Source organism: Erinaceus europaeus, chromosome 18 (genome assembly GCF_950295315.1).
Source record: "Erinaceus europaeus chromosome 18, mEriEur2.1, whole genome shotgun sequence".
Classification (NCBI taxonomy): Eukaryota; Metazoa; Chordata; class Mammalia; order Eulipotyphla; family Erinaceidae; genus Erinaceus; species Erinaceus europaeus.
In genome coordinates this window covers 51,004,344-51,024,982 of record NC_080179.1, presented here as the reverse complement: position 1 = coordinate 51,024,982, position 20,639 = coordinate 51,004,344, and the positions used below count along the sequence as shown (strand labels likewise).

The 20,639-nt window shown below is 37.8% G+C and overlaps 1 protein-coding gene across 6 annotated transcripts in view; it reads right to left on the bottom strand.

Moving 5' to 3' along the window:
* Positions 1 to 20,639, bottom strand: part of SLC35F5 (solute carrier family 35 member F5) — a 57,605-nt gene that overhangs the window by 35,993 nt on the left and 973 nt on the right. For 5 of the 6 annotated variants that reach the window (XR_009545986.1, XR_009545987.1, XR_009545985.1 and 2 more), the window contains exons 2-5: positions 19,079 to 19,169; positions 18,608 to 18,749; positions 14,681 to 14,824; positions 8,542 to 8,604 (exon numbers count right to left, since the gene is read on the bottom strand). Coding sequence is in view for 3 of the 6 variants with exons in the window: in XM_060178020.1 (XP_060034003.1) it covers positions 8,542 to 8,604; positions 14,681 to 14,824; positions 18,608 to 18,749; positions 19,079 to 19,169 (440 nt within the window). In the remaining 3 variants the exon portion in view is untranslated. The remainder of the gene's footprint in view (positions 1 to 8,541; positions 8,605 to 14,680; positions 14,825 to 18,607; positions 18,750 to 19,078; positions 19,170 to 20,639) is intronic. The other variant, XM_060178019.1, reaches the window with a different exon arrangement.

Below are 20,639 nucleotides of genomic sequence, written 5' to 3'. Positions count from 1 at the left end.
TATACAAGACTGAATAAAAATAAACTTTCTGTCCTTAATGATCATAAAAATCTAAGGGGGCTGGGCAGTAGCACACAGGGTTAAACACATGCAAGGACCACTCAAGGATCCCAGTTCAAGCCCCCAGCTCCACACCTGCAGGGGGATCGCTTCATGGGCGTGAAGCAGGTCTGCAGGTGTCTTTCTCTCCCTCTGTCTTCCCCTCTTCTCTCCATTTCTCTCTGTCTGACCCAGCAACAACAGCAATGGCAACAATAACAATAACAAGGGTAACAAAAGGGAAAAAAATGGCCTCCAGGAGTAGTGGATTTGTAGTGTAGGCACCAAACCCCAGCAATAACCCTGGAGGCAAAAAAAAAAAAATCTAAAGGGGGAAAATCAACAATTAACAGAAATCAAGTATATAGTATATGCACATATATATATATATATATATTTATTTATATATATATATGTGTGTGTGCTATATTGTATCTTATTATTTAAGTTCAACTAAAACAAAAAAAATTCCTGAAAACCTCCACAGGCCTAAATAGCAAAGACATTATTATCTATTACAAATGGGTAACAGAAAACCCTTTACTAGTTTTAAACTACTCACCATGTATCAAATACAAAGCAGTTAAATATGCATTTCTTACTGTTCTTGCAACAGTGTTATAAAATGATGTCTTGAACTTTTCTAGAAGCTAAGATATAAAATAATATGGGGCTGGGGGAGAAGGCAGAATTAAAGCCTGGGTTGTTGAGCACATGCTCAAAAGGTCTATATTTTTAAGCAGACCCAAATTCCTCAACAGTTTTCATGGAAGATTCTTCTGTTGATCTGTATTTAAAACAGAACTCTCCTATTAATTTCCTTAACAGAAAATGTCTATTTGTTCAATTTATTTTAATTCTTGATATAGTACCTTGCCAATGAAAAAAAAAAAATTAAGAGTTAACAGAATTTGGAAATTGGTATGTTGTTACACTGAACTTTTCATTATAGCATTTGGCCTAGAATAGACATAGCCATCCTACACTGAGTAAAAGAGCAGTTAGAAGAGTAAGCTGCCACGACTTCTACACTGAGATACTTGATGTTATTATTGTTGTTACTGTTTAATTTTTTTTTCCCACCAGGGTTGTGGTTGGGGCTCTGCACGTATACAATTCCTCTGCTCCCAGTAGACTCCTTTAAGATAGGAGCTGAGTAAGACAAAGAAGAATGATACAGAGAGGGAGAGAGAGGATAGAAATCTCAGCATTGTTCTAGCACTCCAGAAGCTTCCCCTGTGCACAGTGCTCCCATACTGTAGTTGGGGAGTCAAAAGTGGATCCTCATACATGGTATAGTAAGTGCTCTACTGGATGAGCTATCTCCTACCACTACCACCACCCACCCGACGATTGGTATCAATTCTGATGCTTAAGGATCCAAGAATTTTTTTTTTCCCTTCTGGGGTGTCACTACTCCAAGATAACTTTTTTGAATGGAGGAGAGGGGCTAATGCATGGGGGCTCAGAGAAGGGAAAGAAAAAACGTCACTAAAGCGTCTCCCAGAGTGGTGGGGACCACATTTGAACCTTGATCACATGCATGACCAAGCAAGCACCATCCAGGGGAGCTAACATGCCTGTCTTCCCTAACACACTCTTACAAGGTGGACTATAAACTATAATGTCAGAGACTGCAAGGGCATAGTAAATATGAATCTTTCTCTAATAAAGATATTGACTAAAAAATGTACCCTTAAAATTTTGCAGAATGGATCATCTAGGCAGAAAAGCAATAAAGACATGAGGGAGCAAAATAAGGAGATAGATAAACTATTGGACATTTTCAGAATCATTAACCCCAAGAAACTGGAATACACATTCTATTCAAATCCACGAGTCATTCTCAAGGGTAGACCATATGTTAGGCCACAAAGACAGCTTCAGCAAATTCAAGAGCATTGAAATCATCCCAAGTATCTTCTCAGACCACAGTGAAATTAAACTAACACTTAACAATCAACAAAAGATTAGTAATAGTCCCAAACTGTGGAAGCTCAACAGTACATTACTTAACAACTACTGGGTCAAAGAGGAAATAAAGGAAGAAAACAAAATGTTTCGACGGTTCAATGAAAATGAAGACATAAGCTATCAAAATATTTGGGACGGCTTAGTCAGAGGCAGGCTATGGAGCAACAGCAGCTGTGTTTCTCCCCTCTCCTTTCCTCTCCTCTCCTCTCCCAGGTCAACTAGGAATATCAAAGGAGACCACCTGGGACGGCAACAAGACAGGACTACAACGACTTCAGGAACCTACCAAATCCGGTTGAGTGCAAACACATGTGGCTCCTGGACAGAGAAAAGCCTAGGGAGAGATTGGGTGGCTGGTAATAGTCCCAAAGTTTACCAGTTGAGACACTACCTCCAGTTTGTTTCACCAACAAAAAGTCAGCTGAAGGGAGGAGAGGACTCCCCTAAGACTCACCAAATGCAAATGTGAGTCTCCATTGCTACTGCCCTCAGAATCTGGGGGGGGGGGGGGGGGGGCTGTGCTGTCACCAGGGGATAGAGAACTAACCAGGAAACTCAGGAGATCTATACCTCAGTGGTCCAGCTGTGGGGCTGTGAGAGTCTCTATGCATAACCACTGGATTATCTCTGCCACACCCTGCTTTATCTCTTGGTCAGAAATCAGTGATTAAGCTAAGAGCTAAAAAGCCTACTTATAGTTTAAAAGCCCTCAGGCTACCATAGCCTACAGGGAAGAAAAAGAACAAGAGGATTTTAAGCCACTGTGCTCCAACTCAGGGATTAAAATACTATTGAAACAACTGTCAATTTACACAACTGTGAACCCTTTAATTACCTTACTTAGACACAAGTCAATCCAGGCAAGAGTGATCAGTAATTTGAAAAATATCAAGAGACGGACCTAATAACATAGTATATAAAATGGTTAAACAAACAAGAAGAAATATTGGAGAAATAAACCAGAACAAGAATCTAGCTAAAAGGCCCTCAAAGGTTGAAGCACAAAATAATGAGGTCAACATCCAAACACTAGTTAAGGAAATAATCACAGGAGTGAGTAAAGAGTTTGAAAGAATTGTCATCAAAATGCAGAAACAACCAATGAGACCCTGGAAGAAAACACTAACTATCTCAAGGTTACTAGAGAGCTGACAGCTGAAATAGGTGAGCTAAGAACACAACTAACTGAACAAGCTAAAACAGTATCAGAACCAGGTAACAAATAGATGAACTCCAGAAAACAGTAGAGGGGAGAGAGAATGGAATCAATGAGGCTGAAGACAGAATTAGCAAAATCGAGGACAAATTAGAGACAACTAAAAAAGAAGTAAGAGATCTCAAAAAGAGATTATGAGATATTGAAAACAGCAACAGAGACCTATGGGATGACTTCAAAAGAAATAATATACGCATTATTGGCTCACCAGAGGAAGAAGAGAGGGAGGGAAACAAAACATTCTTCAGGACATAATAGCTGAGAACTTCTCTAGTCTAGACATCAAAGATATAAAGGTCCAAGACCCCAGAGGATCCCAAACAGAATTAACCCAGACTTAAAAGACACCAAGACACATCATAATTAGAATGGAAAGGAATAAGGATAAAGAAAGGATCCTGAAGGCTGCAAGAGAAAAACAAAGAGTCACCTACAGAGGAAAACCCATAAGATTAGCAGCAGACTTCTCCACACAAACACTACAGGCCAGAAAGAATGGCAAGATATCTATTGAGTGCTCAATGAGAAAGGCTTTCAACCAAAACTACTGTATCCTGCTAGACTGTCATTCAGACTAGATGGAGGCTTAAAAAACCTTCTCAGACAAGCAACAGTTGAAACAATCAACTATCACCAAGCCTACCCTGAAAGAAGTTCTGAAAGGTCTCCGATAAACAGTCAGACCACCATCAATAGGCCATCTATCAGAATACTCTAAAAATCTACAATAACAGCGTTAAAATATCTTCAATCTTTGATATCAATAAATGTCAATGGCCTGAATTCACCTATTAAAAGGCACAGAGTAGGAAAACGGATCAGAAAACACAACCCAACAATATGCTGTCTACGGGAAACCCACCTAACTCAACAAGACAAACACAGACTTAAAATGAAAGGATTGAAAACTATTATACAAGCCACTGGCCCACAAAAAAAAGAGCAGGAACAGCTATTCTCATATCTGACACAATAGACTTTAAAATAAAATAGATTAAAAAATATAGGGATGGACACTACTTAATGCTCAGACGATCAGTCAATCAAGAGGACTTAACAATTATTAACATCTATGCACCCAGTGAGAAGCCATCTAAATACATCAAACTTCTACTGAAAGAGCTACAGCAATATATTAACAACAACACAGTCATAGCATGGAACTTCAACACCCCGCTATCTCAACTTGACAGATCATCCAGGCAGAAAATCAATAAAGACATAAGGGAGCTAAATGAAAAGATAGATAAACTAGAACTATTGGACATTTTCAGAGTCATTCATCCCAAGAAACTGGAATAGACATTTTACTCAAGTCCACATGGGTCATTCTCAAAGATAGACCATATGTTAGGCCACAAAGACAGCTTCAGCAAAATTCAAGAGCACTGAAATCATCCCAAGCATCTTCTCAGACCACAGTGGAATTAAACTAACACTGAAAAATCAACAAAAGATTAGTAATAGTCCCAAACTGTGGAAGCTCAACAGTATACCCCTTAACAACTACTGGGTCAAAGAGGAAATAAAGGAAGAAATCAAAATGTTTCAAGAGCTCAATGAAAATAAAGACACAAGCTATCAAAATATTTGGAACACAGCTGAGAGGGAAGTTCATAGACACATAAGCACACATAAGGAAACAAGAAAAAGCACAAATAAACAGCCTGATTGCACATCTTAAAGACCTAGAAGAATAAGAACAAAGGAACCCTAAAGCAACCAGAAGGACAGAAATCACTAAAGTTAGGGCAGAAATCAATAACACTGAAAATAAGAAAACCATACAAAAGATCAACGAAAGTAAATGTTGGTTCTTTGAAAGAGTGAACAAAATCAACAAACCTTTAGCCAGACTCACAAAACAAAAAAAGGAGATGGCCCAAATAAATCGGATAGTAAATGAAAGAGGAGATATCACGACACTGCAGAAATTCAACATATGATGCTAGGCTTCTATGAACAACTATATGCCACCAAGCTAGACAATCTGGAAGAAATGGATGATTTTCTAGATACTTACCAACTTCCAAAATTAAGTAAAGAGGAAATAGATAACAGGAACAGGCCCATCACAGCTAATGAAATTGCAACAGTTATCAAAAACCTCTTCAAAAATAAAAGTCCTGGACAAGATGGTTTTACAAATGATTCTACAAAACCTTCAAGGAAGAACTAATACCTCTACTTTTAAAAGTCTTCCAGAAGATTGAAGACACTGGAATACTCCCTTCCAGCTTCTATGAAGCTAACATCACTCTGATACCAAAAGCAGACAGGGACACAACCAAAAAAGAAAACTACAAACCAATATCTCTGATGAACATAGATGCTCAAATATTGAACAAAATTCTAGCTAACCAAATATAGCAGTATATTAAAAAGATTGTTCCTGACCAAGTGGGGTTTATCCCAGGCATGCAAGGTTGGTTTAATATACGTAAATCAATCAACATGATCCACCACATCAACAAAGGCAAGACCAAAAACCACATGGTCATATCAATAGATGCGGAGAAAGCCTTTGACAAAATCCAACATCCCTTTATGATCAAAACACTACAAAAAATGGGAATAGATGGAAAATTCCTTAAGACAGTGGAGTCTGTCACATGGGTGGATCAGTGGTAGAATTCTTTCCTGCCATGCGGGAGGCCCAGGTTCAATTCCCGGCTCATGCACATCCTGAGTCATTAAAGCCAAAATAGCTCAGGAAAGCGTTAGACTGAAGACAGTGGAGTCTATATATAGCAAACCTATAGCCAACATCATACCCAATGGTGGAAAAACTGGAAACATTTCTCATTAGAACAGGTACTAGGGGAGTCGGGCTGTAGCGCAGCGGGTTAAGCGCAGGTGGCGCAAAGCACAAGGACCGGCATAAGGATCCCGGTTCGAACCCCGGCTCCCCACCTGCAGGGGAGTCACTTCACAGGCGGTGAAGCAGATCTGCAGGTGTCTCTCTTTCTCTCCTCCTCTCTGTCTTCCCCTCCTCTCTCCATTTCTCTCTGTCCTATCCAACAACGACAACAACAATAATAACTACAACAATAGAACAAGGGCAACAAAAGGGAATAAATAAATAAAATAAATATTAAAAAAAAAAAAAAAAAAAAAAGAACAGGTACTAGACAGGTCTACCCACTATCAACCATTATGATTCAACATAGTGATGGAAGTTCTTGCCATAGGAATTAAAGTGATACAGATTAGAAGAGAAGTCAAACTCTCCCTATTTTCAGATGACGTGATAGTATACATAGAAAAACCTAAGGAATCCAGCAAGAAGCTTTTGGAAATCATCAGGCAATACAGTAAGGTGTCAGGCTATAAAATCAATATACAAAAGTCAGTGGCATTCCTCTATACAAATACTAAGTTAGAAGAAGCTGAAATCCAGAAATCAATTCCCTTTACTATAGAAACAAAAACAATAAAATATCTAGGAGTAAACCTAACCAAAGAAGTGAAAGACTTGTATACTGAAAATTATGAGTCACTACTCAAGGAAATTGAAAAAGACACAAAGAAGTGGAAAGATATTCCATGTTCATGGCTTGGAAGAATTAACAGCATCAAAATGAATATAATACCAAGAGCCATATACAAATATAATTGAGAGCCCAGAAGTAAGCCCCCACACCTACGGACATCTAATCTTTGACAAAGGTATCCAGACTATTAAATGGGGAAAGCAGAGTCTTTTCAACAAATGGTGTTAGAAAAATGGGTTGAAACATGCAGAAAAATGAAAGTGAGCCACTGTATCTCATCATACACAAAAGTAAACTCCAAGTGGATCAAGGACTTTGATATTAGTCTAGAAACTATCAGATACTTAGAGGAAAGTATTGGCAGAACTCTTTTCTGCATAAATTTTAAAGACGTCTTCAATGAAACGAATCCAATTACAAAGAAGACTACGGCAAGTATAAACCTATGGGACTACATCAAATTAAAAAGCTTCTGCACAGCAAAAGAAATGACTACCCAAACCAAGAGACCCCTCACAGAATGGGAGAAGATCTTTATATGCCATACATCAGACAAGAGGCTAATAACCAAAATATATAAAAAGCTTGCCCAACTCAACAAGAAAACAACCCCATCCAAAGATGGGAAAAGGTCATGGACAGAATATTCACAGCAAAAGAGTTCTAAAAGGCTGAGAAACACATGAAAAACTGCTCCAAGTCTCTGATTGCCAGAGAAATGCAAATAAAGACAACAATGAGATACCACTTCACTTCTGTGAGAATGTCATACATCAGAAAAGGTAACAGCAGCAAATACTAGAGAGGTTGTGGAGTCAGAGGAACCTTCCTGCACTGCTGGTGGAAATATAAATTGGCCCAACCCCTGTGGAGAGCAGTCTGGAGAACTCTCAGAAGGCTAGAAATGGACCTACCCTATGATCCTGCAATTCCTCTCCTGGGGAATATATCTGAAGGAACCCAACACACCCATCCAAAAAGATCTGTATACACATATGTTCTTAGCAGCACAATTTGTAATAGCCAAAACCTGGAAGCAACCAGGTGTCCAACAACAGATCAGTGGCTGAGCAAGTTGTGGTATATATACACAATGGAATACTACTCAGCTATTAAGAATGGTGACTTCACCATTTTCAGCCCATCTTGGATGGAGTGAAAAAATCATGTTAAGTGAAATAAGTCAGAAAGAGAAGGATGAATATGGGATGATCTCACTCTCAGGCAGAAGTTGAAAAACAAGATAAGAGAAAACACAAGTAGAACCTGAACTAGAGTTGGTGTATTGCACCAAAGTAAAAGGCTCTGGGGTGTGTGGGTGGGAAAAGTACAGGTCCAAAAAGGATGATAGAGTACTTAGTGGGGGTTGTACTGTTATGTGGAAAACTGAGAAATGTTATGTACAAACTATTGTATTTATTGTCAAATGTAATCCCCCAATAACGAAATTAAAAAAAAATTTGCAGAATGAATAAACAACCTACATTATTTCAGGCAAATATATTTGCTTCTAAGTGTTAATAATACAAACAATTAAGTAACAAAAATGCTAAGAAAAACAATAGAGGGTATCTTTTACTATTCTCACTCCTTAATTGACCTGCTCTTCCCCTCACTTTCAGAGATGTTTAATTACTTAGTTCTATGTACCAGGTACCCCTAAGGAAAGAAAGTACAAAATCAGAAACTCAAGGAGGGGATCCAATAATGAAAAATAACTATATCCAGATCTAGCTGTGATGTAGCAAAGCTGTTTTGGTCCTTCTCACCGAAGTTCAAATATACTTCTTCTTTTCTGATGACAAAAAAAGCACTTACCAAAGAACTATTAATAGTTGTGTCTGTTGAGCAAGCAGCAAAGTAGCCTTCAGCATCTGTAAACTACAAATAATAGAATGTCAAATTCAATTAAACACATGTCACAAGACTAGTGTCAGTCCCAGCCCAAAGGAATAAAATAAAAATTCCACAGTAGATCTACAAACGTGTAACTACTGTTAATAGAATTAGTACCAAATGCCAGATACGCAGCCATGCAAGGTAGGGATTCACCGCCTTCATTTTAGTGAAGAAACTGAGACCGAAGGCAGGGGAGATAGCATAACGGTTATGCAAAAGACCCTCATCCCTGATGCTTTGAGGTCCCAAGTTCAATCTCTTGTACCATCATAAGCCAGAGCTGAGCAGTGCTCTGGTAAAAGGAAAAAAAAATCCAAGAAATTGAGACTGAGATCTCATCTAAGTAATAAAATGATTGTGACCATAGACTGTGACTCAGACTGACGGAGACTCAGAGGTTATACAGGCTCTTGTGCTATGAGTATACATGAGCCCCAGGTCAGATCGATGTAGTAAACATTTAATTTGCATATATGTGTATATATATATGCACATATATATTTGTCAAGTTTGGGAGCCACTGTGTCCTAACCTAGCTTTGAAGTTCTAGTCTCTACTCTGACACCATCCTCCCAGACAATATTTCTAGTCCACCTACATGTTAGCTAGGAAGCTCAAGCAAAGATTACAAAAATCTTGGGCTCTGAGGAACATGCCTAAACTAGACATCCTAGCTTCTTTCCACCCTAGGCTCCCTATTCTAACATTCTCTAGTCCTCCTCATTGGTTCCTGTTTATTAAACATTTTGACCTGCTTAATATATTACTGCCTTTTAGCCATCAAGCTGCAGATGCTATTACAATTCCATCCTGACCTCCCTGGACAGATAACCTCAACAATGTGTCCCAGAACCTCACTGCTCCAGAGTCCTATCTAACTCGGGAAAGACAGAAACAGGCTGGGGGTATGGATCGGCCAACCAACATGCATGTCCTGCAGAGATGTAATTACAGAAGTCAGAATTCTTTCCTTCTGTACCCCATAAAGAATTCTGGTCCATACCCCCAGAGGGAATAAATGTTAGGAGATGACCAGAGGGATCTAAACCTCAATTCCACTTGTGCTCAAAACACTTGTCTCCAGGAATCTATGCTCAAAGAATCTGGAAAACATCAGAAGTCAGGCTGTTTCTCTTATCTGAGAGGGAAAAGGAAAAAGAAAGGACATTATGAATTAATAGGGTGACTTAGGGAAGTGAAGGCAGAGCTATAGAAGTGAATAAAAATGTGAAAAAAATAGGAAAAGAAAAGGAAAATACATAGCTACAGTTGATATAAAGATGATATAAAGAATAGGAAAGCTATCAGAGGAGGGAGTGGGATATGGAGTTTTGGTAGTGGGAATTGTGTGAAGTTGTACCCCTCTTATCCTATGGTTTTGTCAGTGTTTCCCTTTTATAAATAAGAAAATGTGAAAAAATAAAAAAAAATTTTAAATATATAGTTAACCCTTATCAGTGACAACCTTGGAGAACTATGGCAGTTTCCTCTGGAGTGGGATAGGTGTACAGAACTCTGGTGGTGGGAATGGTGTGGAATTACACATCTATTAATATAATTTTATAAGTCATTAACGAGAAATTATTATTATATAAAGTCAGAATTAAAGTTCAAGTTTGTCTAACTCAAAATCCCTCTCACAGTACATTTTGGACTATAAGGGAAATGATGGGTGGGTTAGTGAAAAAGACAGATAACATCTTAGTATTATCATAATAATAGTATTAAATTCATGAACCCCAGAAACTTGATCACACTTTTGAGAATTTTCTCTTAATGCATTGTCACAGCACCAGCTACTGTTATCATTATCCACACTAAAAAACCTAGAGTTTAAATAACTTACCCAAGGTCACATAATCAGCAAGGGACAGAACAAGATTCAAAGACCACAGTCTATGCTCTTAAGAAACCTTACCCTGGGGGTCAGGCGGTAGGGCAGTGGGTTGGGTGCACGTGGCACAAAAACATAGGGACCAGTGGGGGGACCCCGGTTCGAGCCCCCCGGCTCCCCACCTGCAGGGGAGTCGCTTCACAGGCGGCGAGGCAGGTCTGCAGGTGTCTGTCTTTCTCTCCCCCTCTCTGTCTTCCCCTCCTCTCTCCATTTCTCTCTGTCCTGTCCAACAACAACGACATCAATAACAACGATAATAATGACCGCAGCAATGGTAAAACAACCAGGGTAACAAAGGAGAAAGGATGGCCTCCAGGAGCAGTGGATTCATGGTGCAGGCACTGAGCCCCAGCGGTGGCTCTGGAGACAAAAAAAATAAAAATAAAAAAAAAGAAACCTTACCCTAAAATGTTCCTGGCTGTAACCATGGAGCTTAGACTGACAAGGATGCAGAGGTTACACAGGCTCTTGTGCTAAATATGAGTAGCCATGGGCCCCATGACACCATCTTCCCAGACAATATCTTTAGCCCACCTGCATATCAGGCTTAGGCAAAAATCAGTAAAAAGTGATAGCAATCTATCAAGGATACACTAAATAAAGCAGGAAAAATAGTAACAAATTTTTGTGAGTCTGGAAAGGTTTTCATAATATCCTATTTAGTGAAGAATTAAACCATGTTAGAAAGCAATATTACAGACTAAATTTATTTCTAATATAAGTAATTTTAATACATACAAAAACACATAGCTACACATGATATAAAAATGTATAGTGGTCTTAGACTGGAAAGTCTTTTTAAAATATTCTTATTCTTCCTGTTACCATAGTTTATCATCAACAATGAAGGTCACTTCTTTACTTATATTCTATTTTTATATTTTTAGTCAGAGCACTGTTCACCATTGGTTTACGGTGGGCCTAGGGACTTAACCTGGGACCTTTGGTGCCTCAGGCATGAAAGACTCTGCATAATTATTATACTATTATATTATCTCCCCAGCCCCTAACATCACTTCCACTATTAAAATAATATTAGAAAATGTTCTAATAAGGCATGGAAGGTGGATCAGTGGCTAGAGTTTTTGACTTGCAACCATAGGGTCCTGAGTTCTCACTCTCATAAATATATAAATAAATCTTTTTATAAATGTTCTATTAATACTAAATTACACAGAAATTTGTTGATAATATACTGTTAAGTATAAAATGCAAATGATAAAATGGAAAATAAGAGCACAGTGCTATTTTTATAAAAAATAAAATTAGAGACCCAGGAAGTGATACAGTGTAATAAGGATTGGACCTTCAAGCATGAGGTTCCAAGTTCAATCCTTGGCATCAAATGCACCAGAATGATGTTCTGTTTTTCTCTCGCCTATTTCTCCCCATCTAATAAATAAGTAAATAATAAAATTAAATACATACCAATATACATGCCAAAACACTAGAGTGCTTCATCTCTCTTGAAAATATATTCATTATACAAAATAATATATATTTTGACTTTAAGCCACAAAAAATACACATAAGGAAATAATAGAGACAGTAAAGCACTAGTTACAAGCATCTGAGAAGTATATATCTATTCTATTGAGTACAGACTTTCTACTAGAAATGGTAAAAAGTTCTGGAGATAGACAGGGTGGTGGTAGTTGTTACAGAACAAAGTTGATATACTTAGTGACAGTACACCATGTGTTTAAAAATGGTTGAGAGGAGGTTGGGCACACCAGATTAAGCATACACAGAATGAAGCATAAGGATCCCAGGGGCTTCCCTCCTGCAGGGGGGCAGCTTCAAAAGCAGTGAAGCAGGTCTGCAGGTGTATATTTTCTCTCTCCTTATCTTCTCTCCCCTCTTAATTTCTCTCTGTCCTATAAAAAAAAATTTTTTTGAAAAAATGATAAAAAAATGGTTAAGGTAGTAAAATTCACGTTCCATATATTTTACAATCTTAAAAAAGGAAAAACAATTGTAGGGTAGCTCAATGTATAAAGCACAGAACTTTAATTTGTAAGGACCCAGGTTTAATACCCAGCACTGGTGGTGGTGGTGGTATGGTGGTGGTGGTATGGTGGTGGTGGTAGTAGTAGTAATAGTGTGCTTATGTGTGTTGCATTCTTCTCTCTTATAAAATACTTCATTTTAAAATTAAAACAGGGCTAAAGAGATAGCTCACCAAATAAGGCATGCACTTTACCATGTGAGAAACACAGGTTATTTTATTTTATTTTATTTATAAAGAGGAAACACTGACAAAACCATAGGATAAGTGGGGTACAACTCCACAAAATTCCCACCACCAAAACTCCACATCCCATCCCCTCCCCTTGATAGTTTTCCTATTCTTTAACCCTCTGGGAGTATGGACCCAAGGTCATTGTGGGATACAGAAGGTGGAAGGTCTGGCTTCTGTAATTGCTTCCCTGCTGAACATGGGCGATGACAGGTCGATCCATACTCCCAACCTGCCTCTCTCTTTCCCTAGTGGGGCAGGAGAAACACAGTTTTAAGCCCCAGGACCAGATGGGAGCACCCAGACAGTAGAGAAAGTGCCGCAGATAGTGGAGCAGTGCTATATTATTATATCTTTTACTCTCCCTCTGGTTCTCCCTTTCTCTCCCTCTTTCTATCTGAAAAAAATTTTAAAGGATGAATGAGAATAATCAGCCTATTTCTGGCATTAATCCTGGCGGAAATACCATATTCTTGATGTGACTGTCTCAAAATAAATGTGAAAACGAAGATAAGTTAATTGAATACTTTCTCTTAATTGTACGAATTTACATTGGTATTTATTGAAGATACACAGTAAAAGCAATCTGAATTCTAAAATATGCATTTCTACTATTAAAACTGTTGGTTCCCCCTTAAAGTAGCTTAGAAATGTAAAGCAATAAAAATGAAAATACTGATGAATACTTTGTGACTTAATAAAATTCTTTCAAAATAGTTTTAAATATTTCAAAATATGGCTATAATGAAAAGTCGAGACTATTTGCAACACATATTGCAAGAACAATAATACATCTTGGGACTAGAAAGATCAAGAAAACTAGGAGAGGATATGAAAATAAGAAAGACATGAGGTACCTATAATAATTTAAATTACACAATAGATACCCTTTCAAATTAGTGGAGTGTAAAGGGAGAACTATTCATTAAATAAATGGGCTTAACAACTATAGAGCATAGCACTGAAGTACTGAACCATAACTTGTGGATTTATCTATTTTTTTTATCAACTCTACCCATTTTGATTCATACAAATTAAAGATGTATTGTTTTGTTCCAGCATGTTCATGATCTCTATACTTCCTCAGTGAAAATTTTTTATTATAAAATGCTTTATTATTAAATCTCTCTTTGTTTCAGTAATAAGATTTACTATGATGTCTTGAAAAGAAATGAAAAGAAGAGAAAAGAAAAGGAAAGAAAAGGATCAGTCTAGGAGCAGTAAAAGTGCATATGTGAGAGGAGACCTCAGTGCTACAAATGGAAGAAATATGGGAAAAATATTAAGACTATAAATTTGATATTATGTATATTTTACCACAATTTTAAAGAAAAACAGAAAAATGAAAAAGAATTAATGTAATAAACAGTTTTATATACTTTAATCTCTCAATGTTTACTTTCACAGGAAAATATATCACTATGTCAACTTTCAACATTATGAATCAGAATGTTAAGTAACATCAAGGAGATAATGTAATTTGATTAAACATCTGAAGTATACTATTTTCATGTTAATATATAAAACTTTTAACTATCTTAGTTCCTCAATGAACTCTACAGCAAATTAAATGATAACTGTCCTATCTACAAATGACTAAAACTGCAAGAATTCTTTTACTACTTACTTCTTCACATAGATTCGGAACAGTTCAATAATTTTTAGTAAGGTAAAGGATTTTATGAGGCAAGGAAAAGAAAAGAGATTACATATGTTGGATTTCTACTAAATTTTCTGATAGCAAGTTGATTCAAAAACTATTTAAAAATACTGGATAAAATTAAGGTTTTGTTTTTTTCTTACACTATCTGTGCTATTTAACTGAACAACTTAAAATCTTACTGAATTTCAAGAAACTAGTAAATCTATAAACTTTGAAAAAAATGTACCCACTCTCCAACAAACAATTAAAATGAAAAACTTACAAAAGCAGCATGCTTTCCTCGAAATCTCCGTGTACACTGCTGTCTCCATGGCTTCCAAACAATAAAACCCAAAAGGTAGAGAACAAACATTGATGTTTTTGCAAAGGTGCTGAAGAATGGTTTGTTGTACTGAGTAAAAACATACTGTGGAGAAAAAAAAATTTTCACAAATTATAAGATTACTCTTACTAACCAACTCCAATGAAATAATGAAATTATATGATTTTTTTTAACTATACGTTCATCAGGAATGGAAAATTAAAAAGGGAATTATAAAAATACTTTAGATTGTATTCTTTGTGTTGTATTGTATTGTATTTGCTCTGCATACAAGGAATATTCTCGAATCAGCAACAACTTGTAAAATCAGTTTTATCTAATATTATTTGAAAGCCTACTACTACTTGTGCTAAGGCCTAAGAAAAAAATAAGACAGTAATCCTGAGAGAAGATATATAGACATGAATAATACACAGCAAAAATGAGCTAAGGGCCAAGACTGTGGTCTATTAGACATCATGGAATTAATAAATGCAGACAGGCCATTGTGAAAGTTCTATAACATTCCAAGAGAAGGTATTCTTGAGCTCCGTTTAATGGGCTGAGTTAATAGTCCACCCAGAGAAAAAAAGCATAAAAAGAAGATAATAAAACAAAAAGTGAATGGGGGGGGGGGGGACATCAGCCTTAGCGCTATCAGAAAGTAAGAGAAAAATCTATGATTTTCATTAAAATTGCAAATACGGGTGTGAACTTTTGATGTTTTCTTTCCTTAAACGAAAAAAAGAAATCACTAAAAAGCCCTTAAACAAACAAAATAGCAACACAGGAGGTAGAGCATCTCTAGAATCCAGCTGTGATATATACCATTTTGACCTAAAAGATCTCATGGGTTCTAGAAGAAATGGCCAAATACAGATACAGAACAGGAAATAAACAAGATGATAACTAGTGTCAGAAAGCTAGTGGAGATTACAGATTAGGGGGATCATATTGAAAAGCCAAGTTAAAGGGCTTCTCACTGATCACAGATAACACAATTCAAATATCAAAAGGGGAGGACCTGAGTGGTTCAATCCCTCGGGCCCCACCAGCAGGAGTGTAGCATCATAAACAGTAGAGCAGTGTTGTAGCTGTCTACTTATCTTTCTTTCTCTCTTTCTTTCTACCTACCTATCAAGAGAGAGAGAGTAATGGCTATCAGGAATGATGGAACCATGTAGGTACCAAGTCCCACAAGTTCTAGCGAAGTCCTAGTGACCTTAAAAAACTAACAAAAATCAAGAGCAATAACTACAATTGTTTGGATACATTCAATATACAAAAATCCACAAATATGTAATATTAAACTTTCAATGGCTATTACTAGAAGTTACTAAACAATACTATTCTAAAAAGGATACAGGAGAAAGGATTCAGATTTATTCAGCACTTTTTCTTGATGTATGACCCATAAGTAGGATAACCAAACAATCACTGTGGAAAAGCTCTTTAAAAACTCAAGCTAAGAGGGTCAGGCATGGCACACCAGGTTAAGTACACATAGTAGGAAGCCAAGGACCCACACAAGGATCCTGGTTCAAGTCCCCAGCTCCCCACCTGCAGGGGGTCACTTTACAACCAGTGAAATAGTACTGTAGGTGTCTTATCTTTCTTTCTATATTCCCCTCCTCTCTCAGTATCTCTCTGTCCTATAAAAAAAAAAGAAAGAAAGAAAATCAAGCTAATAAATACAAAGCTAGCCATTACAGAAGAACACCATTTGTAACCCCTAATAAAACATTTCACCTGGGTAATAATCATATTGCTATTCAACTATGACCTGAAGGTTGATGAGGGACTTTATGGTACTCAAATTGAGTTCAAAGTAAGACTTTAAGTAATTATGTGCCTGGTATAACACCAACACATTTTTTTTCTTAAGCTGAGCCTGTATAAAATTAACACTGTAGTGTGCAATTCTATAGGAAATAAAAAAGAAAGAGGATAAATTTAAATGATTGATACACCAAGGAAGCAATCAGTCAAATCCAGAATGTGGACCACATAAAGTCATCACTCCTCACCTCTCAAAACTGTTGTCTTAAATTCTTAACCCCCCAGTGTGACTATAACAGGAGGCAGGGTCTTTTGGTATGTATTTTAAGTCATAAGATAAGGACTAACACTGCAGTAGAAAAGACCCCAAAAAGCTCTCTAGCCCCCTTTATCTTATGAAGCTTGGACTCATAACGCTAAACCTGCCAACACCCTGTTCCAACAGTCTGAAAATAAATGTCCATTGTCTAAGTGACCCAGTCTATAGCAGTATTTATTATAGTAGCCTAAGCAGACTGAGACAGTGTGCTGTATCCTACAGGGAAAATGATCCAATTTCTCCAACAAATCAATATCATACTTAAAAACAGGAAGGGGAAGGGGGAGCAGGATGAGGTCTAGGAGGTGGCTCAACTGCAGAGAATGCCTTGCATATGTGAGGCCATTTGTCCCTAGACACCAAATGCCACATAAAAACAAACTGAAGAAAGACACATTATGGAAGGCAGGAAGGTGCTTTGATAGCTCTCATGAAGCACCAAAATTACTAAAAATGGAGAGAAGGGCAGGAAAGATAGCTCAGCTAGACAGTGGGCCTGCTTTGGCATGCTCATGACACAGGTCTGATCCCTGCCCCCACAGCACTGGAGGCGCTCTGATGCTGTGCTCTACTTCCTTCTCTCTGTGTAACTCTCTCTATACCTCAAAACTAAGCTGGCTTGGAGTAGTGAATCCCCAGTAACAACAACAACAATTAAAAGTAAAAAATAAAAATAAACTTGGGGGAAGGGCAGTATGAGGGGAATAAAGTTAATGAACAAACACAACTTAAGAGACAGAATTAAAAGCAGTGTGTGGACTTTGTTTACATTCTAACCTAGAAAGATATCCTTGGCACAAACAGAAAAAAAACTGAATTATCTCAACAGATCAAGTATCAGATGATTTTGAAGAATTATAACCAACTTTATTAGTAACTAGTAATTATAATTAAATAAATTAAAGGCCCATTTCAGTTTGAGATGAGTATGAAAGCACTTAATGGTGGAGTGACTATAGGGTATAGTTAGCTTTACAATATTAGAGGTAAAAATACTTTGAGGAGGGTTGATAAGGTTGACAAAATTCAATATCATTAAAACTAAATGAGGGTGGAAGGGTGACAAAATAGCTCTCCTGGATAGGTTGCAGGGCTTGGCATATAGACAACCCAGGTTCAGACCAGCTCTTATGGTACTGGAAGATGGTTCAGTGCTGTGGTCTGCTTCTCTCTCTCTTGTCTCTCTCTCTCTCTCTCTCCCCCCCCTCCCTCCCTTTCTCCCTCTCTCCATCTTATTCTATCTGAAAGTTTGCCCACAATGATGAAATCCCTAACTTTTATTACCTGATAAACAAAAAAAACAAACTTTTAAAACAAAAAGCAGTGGCGCATGAGTCTCCAGAGGTCCCAGGTTAATTCCCTGCATCATAGGCCACAGCTGAACAGTGCTTGATCTTCTTACTCTTATTAAAATAAATTGATCAATCTCATAAAAAATAGAAAAAAAACAAAAATTGAAAGGTTATAGAACGGTGAAAAATGACCCACCGTATTTGAAAAGTGAAACACCTTTAAACATTAAGGAACTCTGCATATAGTTTCTCTTTGCAAATAGCCACAGGAGATAAAAATAAAACAGTCAAACAACAAAAAGGGTATCCTTTTCAGTTTCAAAACAAATGGACATTAATAGCAAAAAAAAACCAAAAAAAGTATTTAAAGTAGCATTTTAGGAAAACATGAGATAGTACAAATTAACAGTAATCTTAATTGTCGCTATAATTTCATTTGTAGACAGTATAAATTAAATCCCTATAATGCAGGGTCACTCTTAAGTAAGAATTACATACCGAAGTAAGTTCAGAGGACGCCACCCATATCACATCAACAAGGAGAAGAATTACAATCCCAAGAGCCATTCTCCTGCGTTGACTGAAACCACTGCTCTGGGAATTCAATCGGTTCATGATAAACACACACAGCATTTGCAGTCTGTTTTTTTAGGAAATATAGATCACATTAGAAAAGATTTAGAAAAAACAGCCATATAAAAATGAACAAATAGTCTGGAGAGATAGCTCAGCTCATTAGAGCGCATGACTTACATTCCTCAAGTGGCAAGTTCAATCCCCAGCACCACCTTATGCCAAAGCTAAGCAGTGTGCTAGCTCTCCTGCTCTCTCTCTCTCTCCTGTCTCCTTCTACCAGGAAAGTAAATCTTAATAATTCTTAAATGGGCAAAGTGACGTAACAGATACATCTGACATTTGCTAAGGAAAATTAGCCCGAGAATTGTGCAATAAATAAAAGGTGAACTTTACCTTATGTTAAAGGCCTTTCTGAGATCTTCAAGGGCAAAGCCTGAAAACTTGGCAGAGCTGAGTCTAAAAGGAGGTGAGGAACTCAGCACATCTACAATCAATCACAAAAAGATGCTCGTGAAAACACCTGTCATGAACTGGGGGGACAGCATAATGGTTCTGCAAAAGACTTTTATGTCTGAGGACCCAGATTCAATCCTCAAAGCTGAGCAGTGTGCTGGTAAGATAAAACTTAAAAAGGGGCTGTGGTGGTGCACCTGGTTGAGTGCACATGTTACAATGCTCAAGGACCTGGGTTCAAGCCCCCAGTCTCCACCTGCAGTGAAAGCTTTGCAAGTGGTGAAGCAGGGTTACAGGTGTTTCTCTCTCTCTGTTTCTCTCCTTTTCTATCACCCTCCTCTCTCAGTTTCTGTCTCTATCCAATAAATAAGTAAAGATAGTTTTTTTAAAAAATTAAACATAAAATTATAAACATCATTAAGGATAAATATCATTACACTGTTTTACTCTTCATCTTCAGAATAAAAGCAAAAATAAAGAAAAGACCCGGTGTTCAGTATGCCACCTTTTGGACAGGAGTGGATAGCGTAGTGGTTATGCAAACTCTCATGCCTGAGGCTCCGGAGTCCCAGGTTCAATCCCCAGCATCATCATCAGCCAGAGCTGAACAGTGCTCTGGTTAAAAAGTACTAAGAATAAAGATAAAATTAAATTGTTAAAAATAAATATGCCGGGAGTCGGGTGGTAGCGCAGTGAGTTAAGCGCATGTGGCGCGAAGCGCAAGGACTGGCAGGATCCCGGTTCGAGTTGGCGGCTCCCCACCTGCAGGGGAGTCGCTTCACAGGAGGTGAAGCAGGTCTGCAGGTGTCTGTCTTTCTCTCCCCCTCTCTGTCTTCCCCATCTCTCTCCATTTCTCTCTGTCCTATCCAACAACAATGACATCAATAACTACAACAATAATAACTACAACAACAAAAAAGAAAACACAAGGGCAACAAAAAGGAAAATAAATAAATATAAAAAATAAATAATAAATATGCCGCCTGCCATCTGCCATGCACTTCACGGGACACTCGGGTAAGCACACGGCTGGGGGGTGGGTGTTGGACACATTGCCAGTGAGAGGAACAACTGGAAAAACAGCTTATGAATTTCACAAATTTAAACAAAAAAATAAAACCTCATTCGCCTTTCCCCCATGAGAGGAACACACGCCAAGAGACAGTGGTGTCTACACAGGCGTGATCTCTGGTTTTTTGTTTTGTTTTGTTTCTTTTATTTTTGCCTCCAGGGTTGTCTCTGCTATTGGAGGCCATTTTTTCCACTTTATTGGACAGAACAGAGAGAAACTGAGAGAGGCGGGGAAGATAGAGAGGAAGAAGAGGAGCCGGGTGGTGGTCCGGCTGGTTAAGCGCTCACATGACAGTGCGCAAGGACCCAGGTTCAAGCCCCGAGTCCCCAGCCGTGAGCTTACCTGAGTACTCGTCTCGTGAAGTGCCCGGCAGATGGCGTGAAGGTCTGGAGAAAGGCGGCATATTTATAAAGATTTTATCTTTATGCT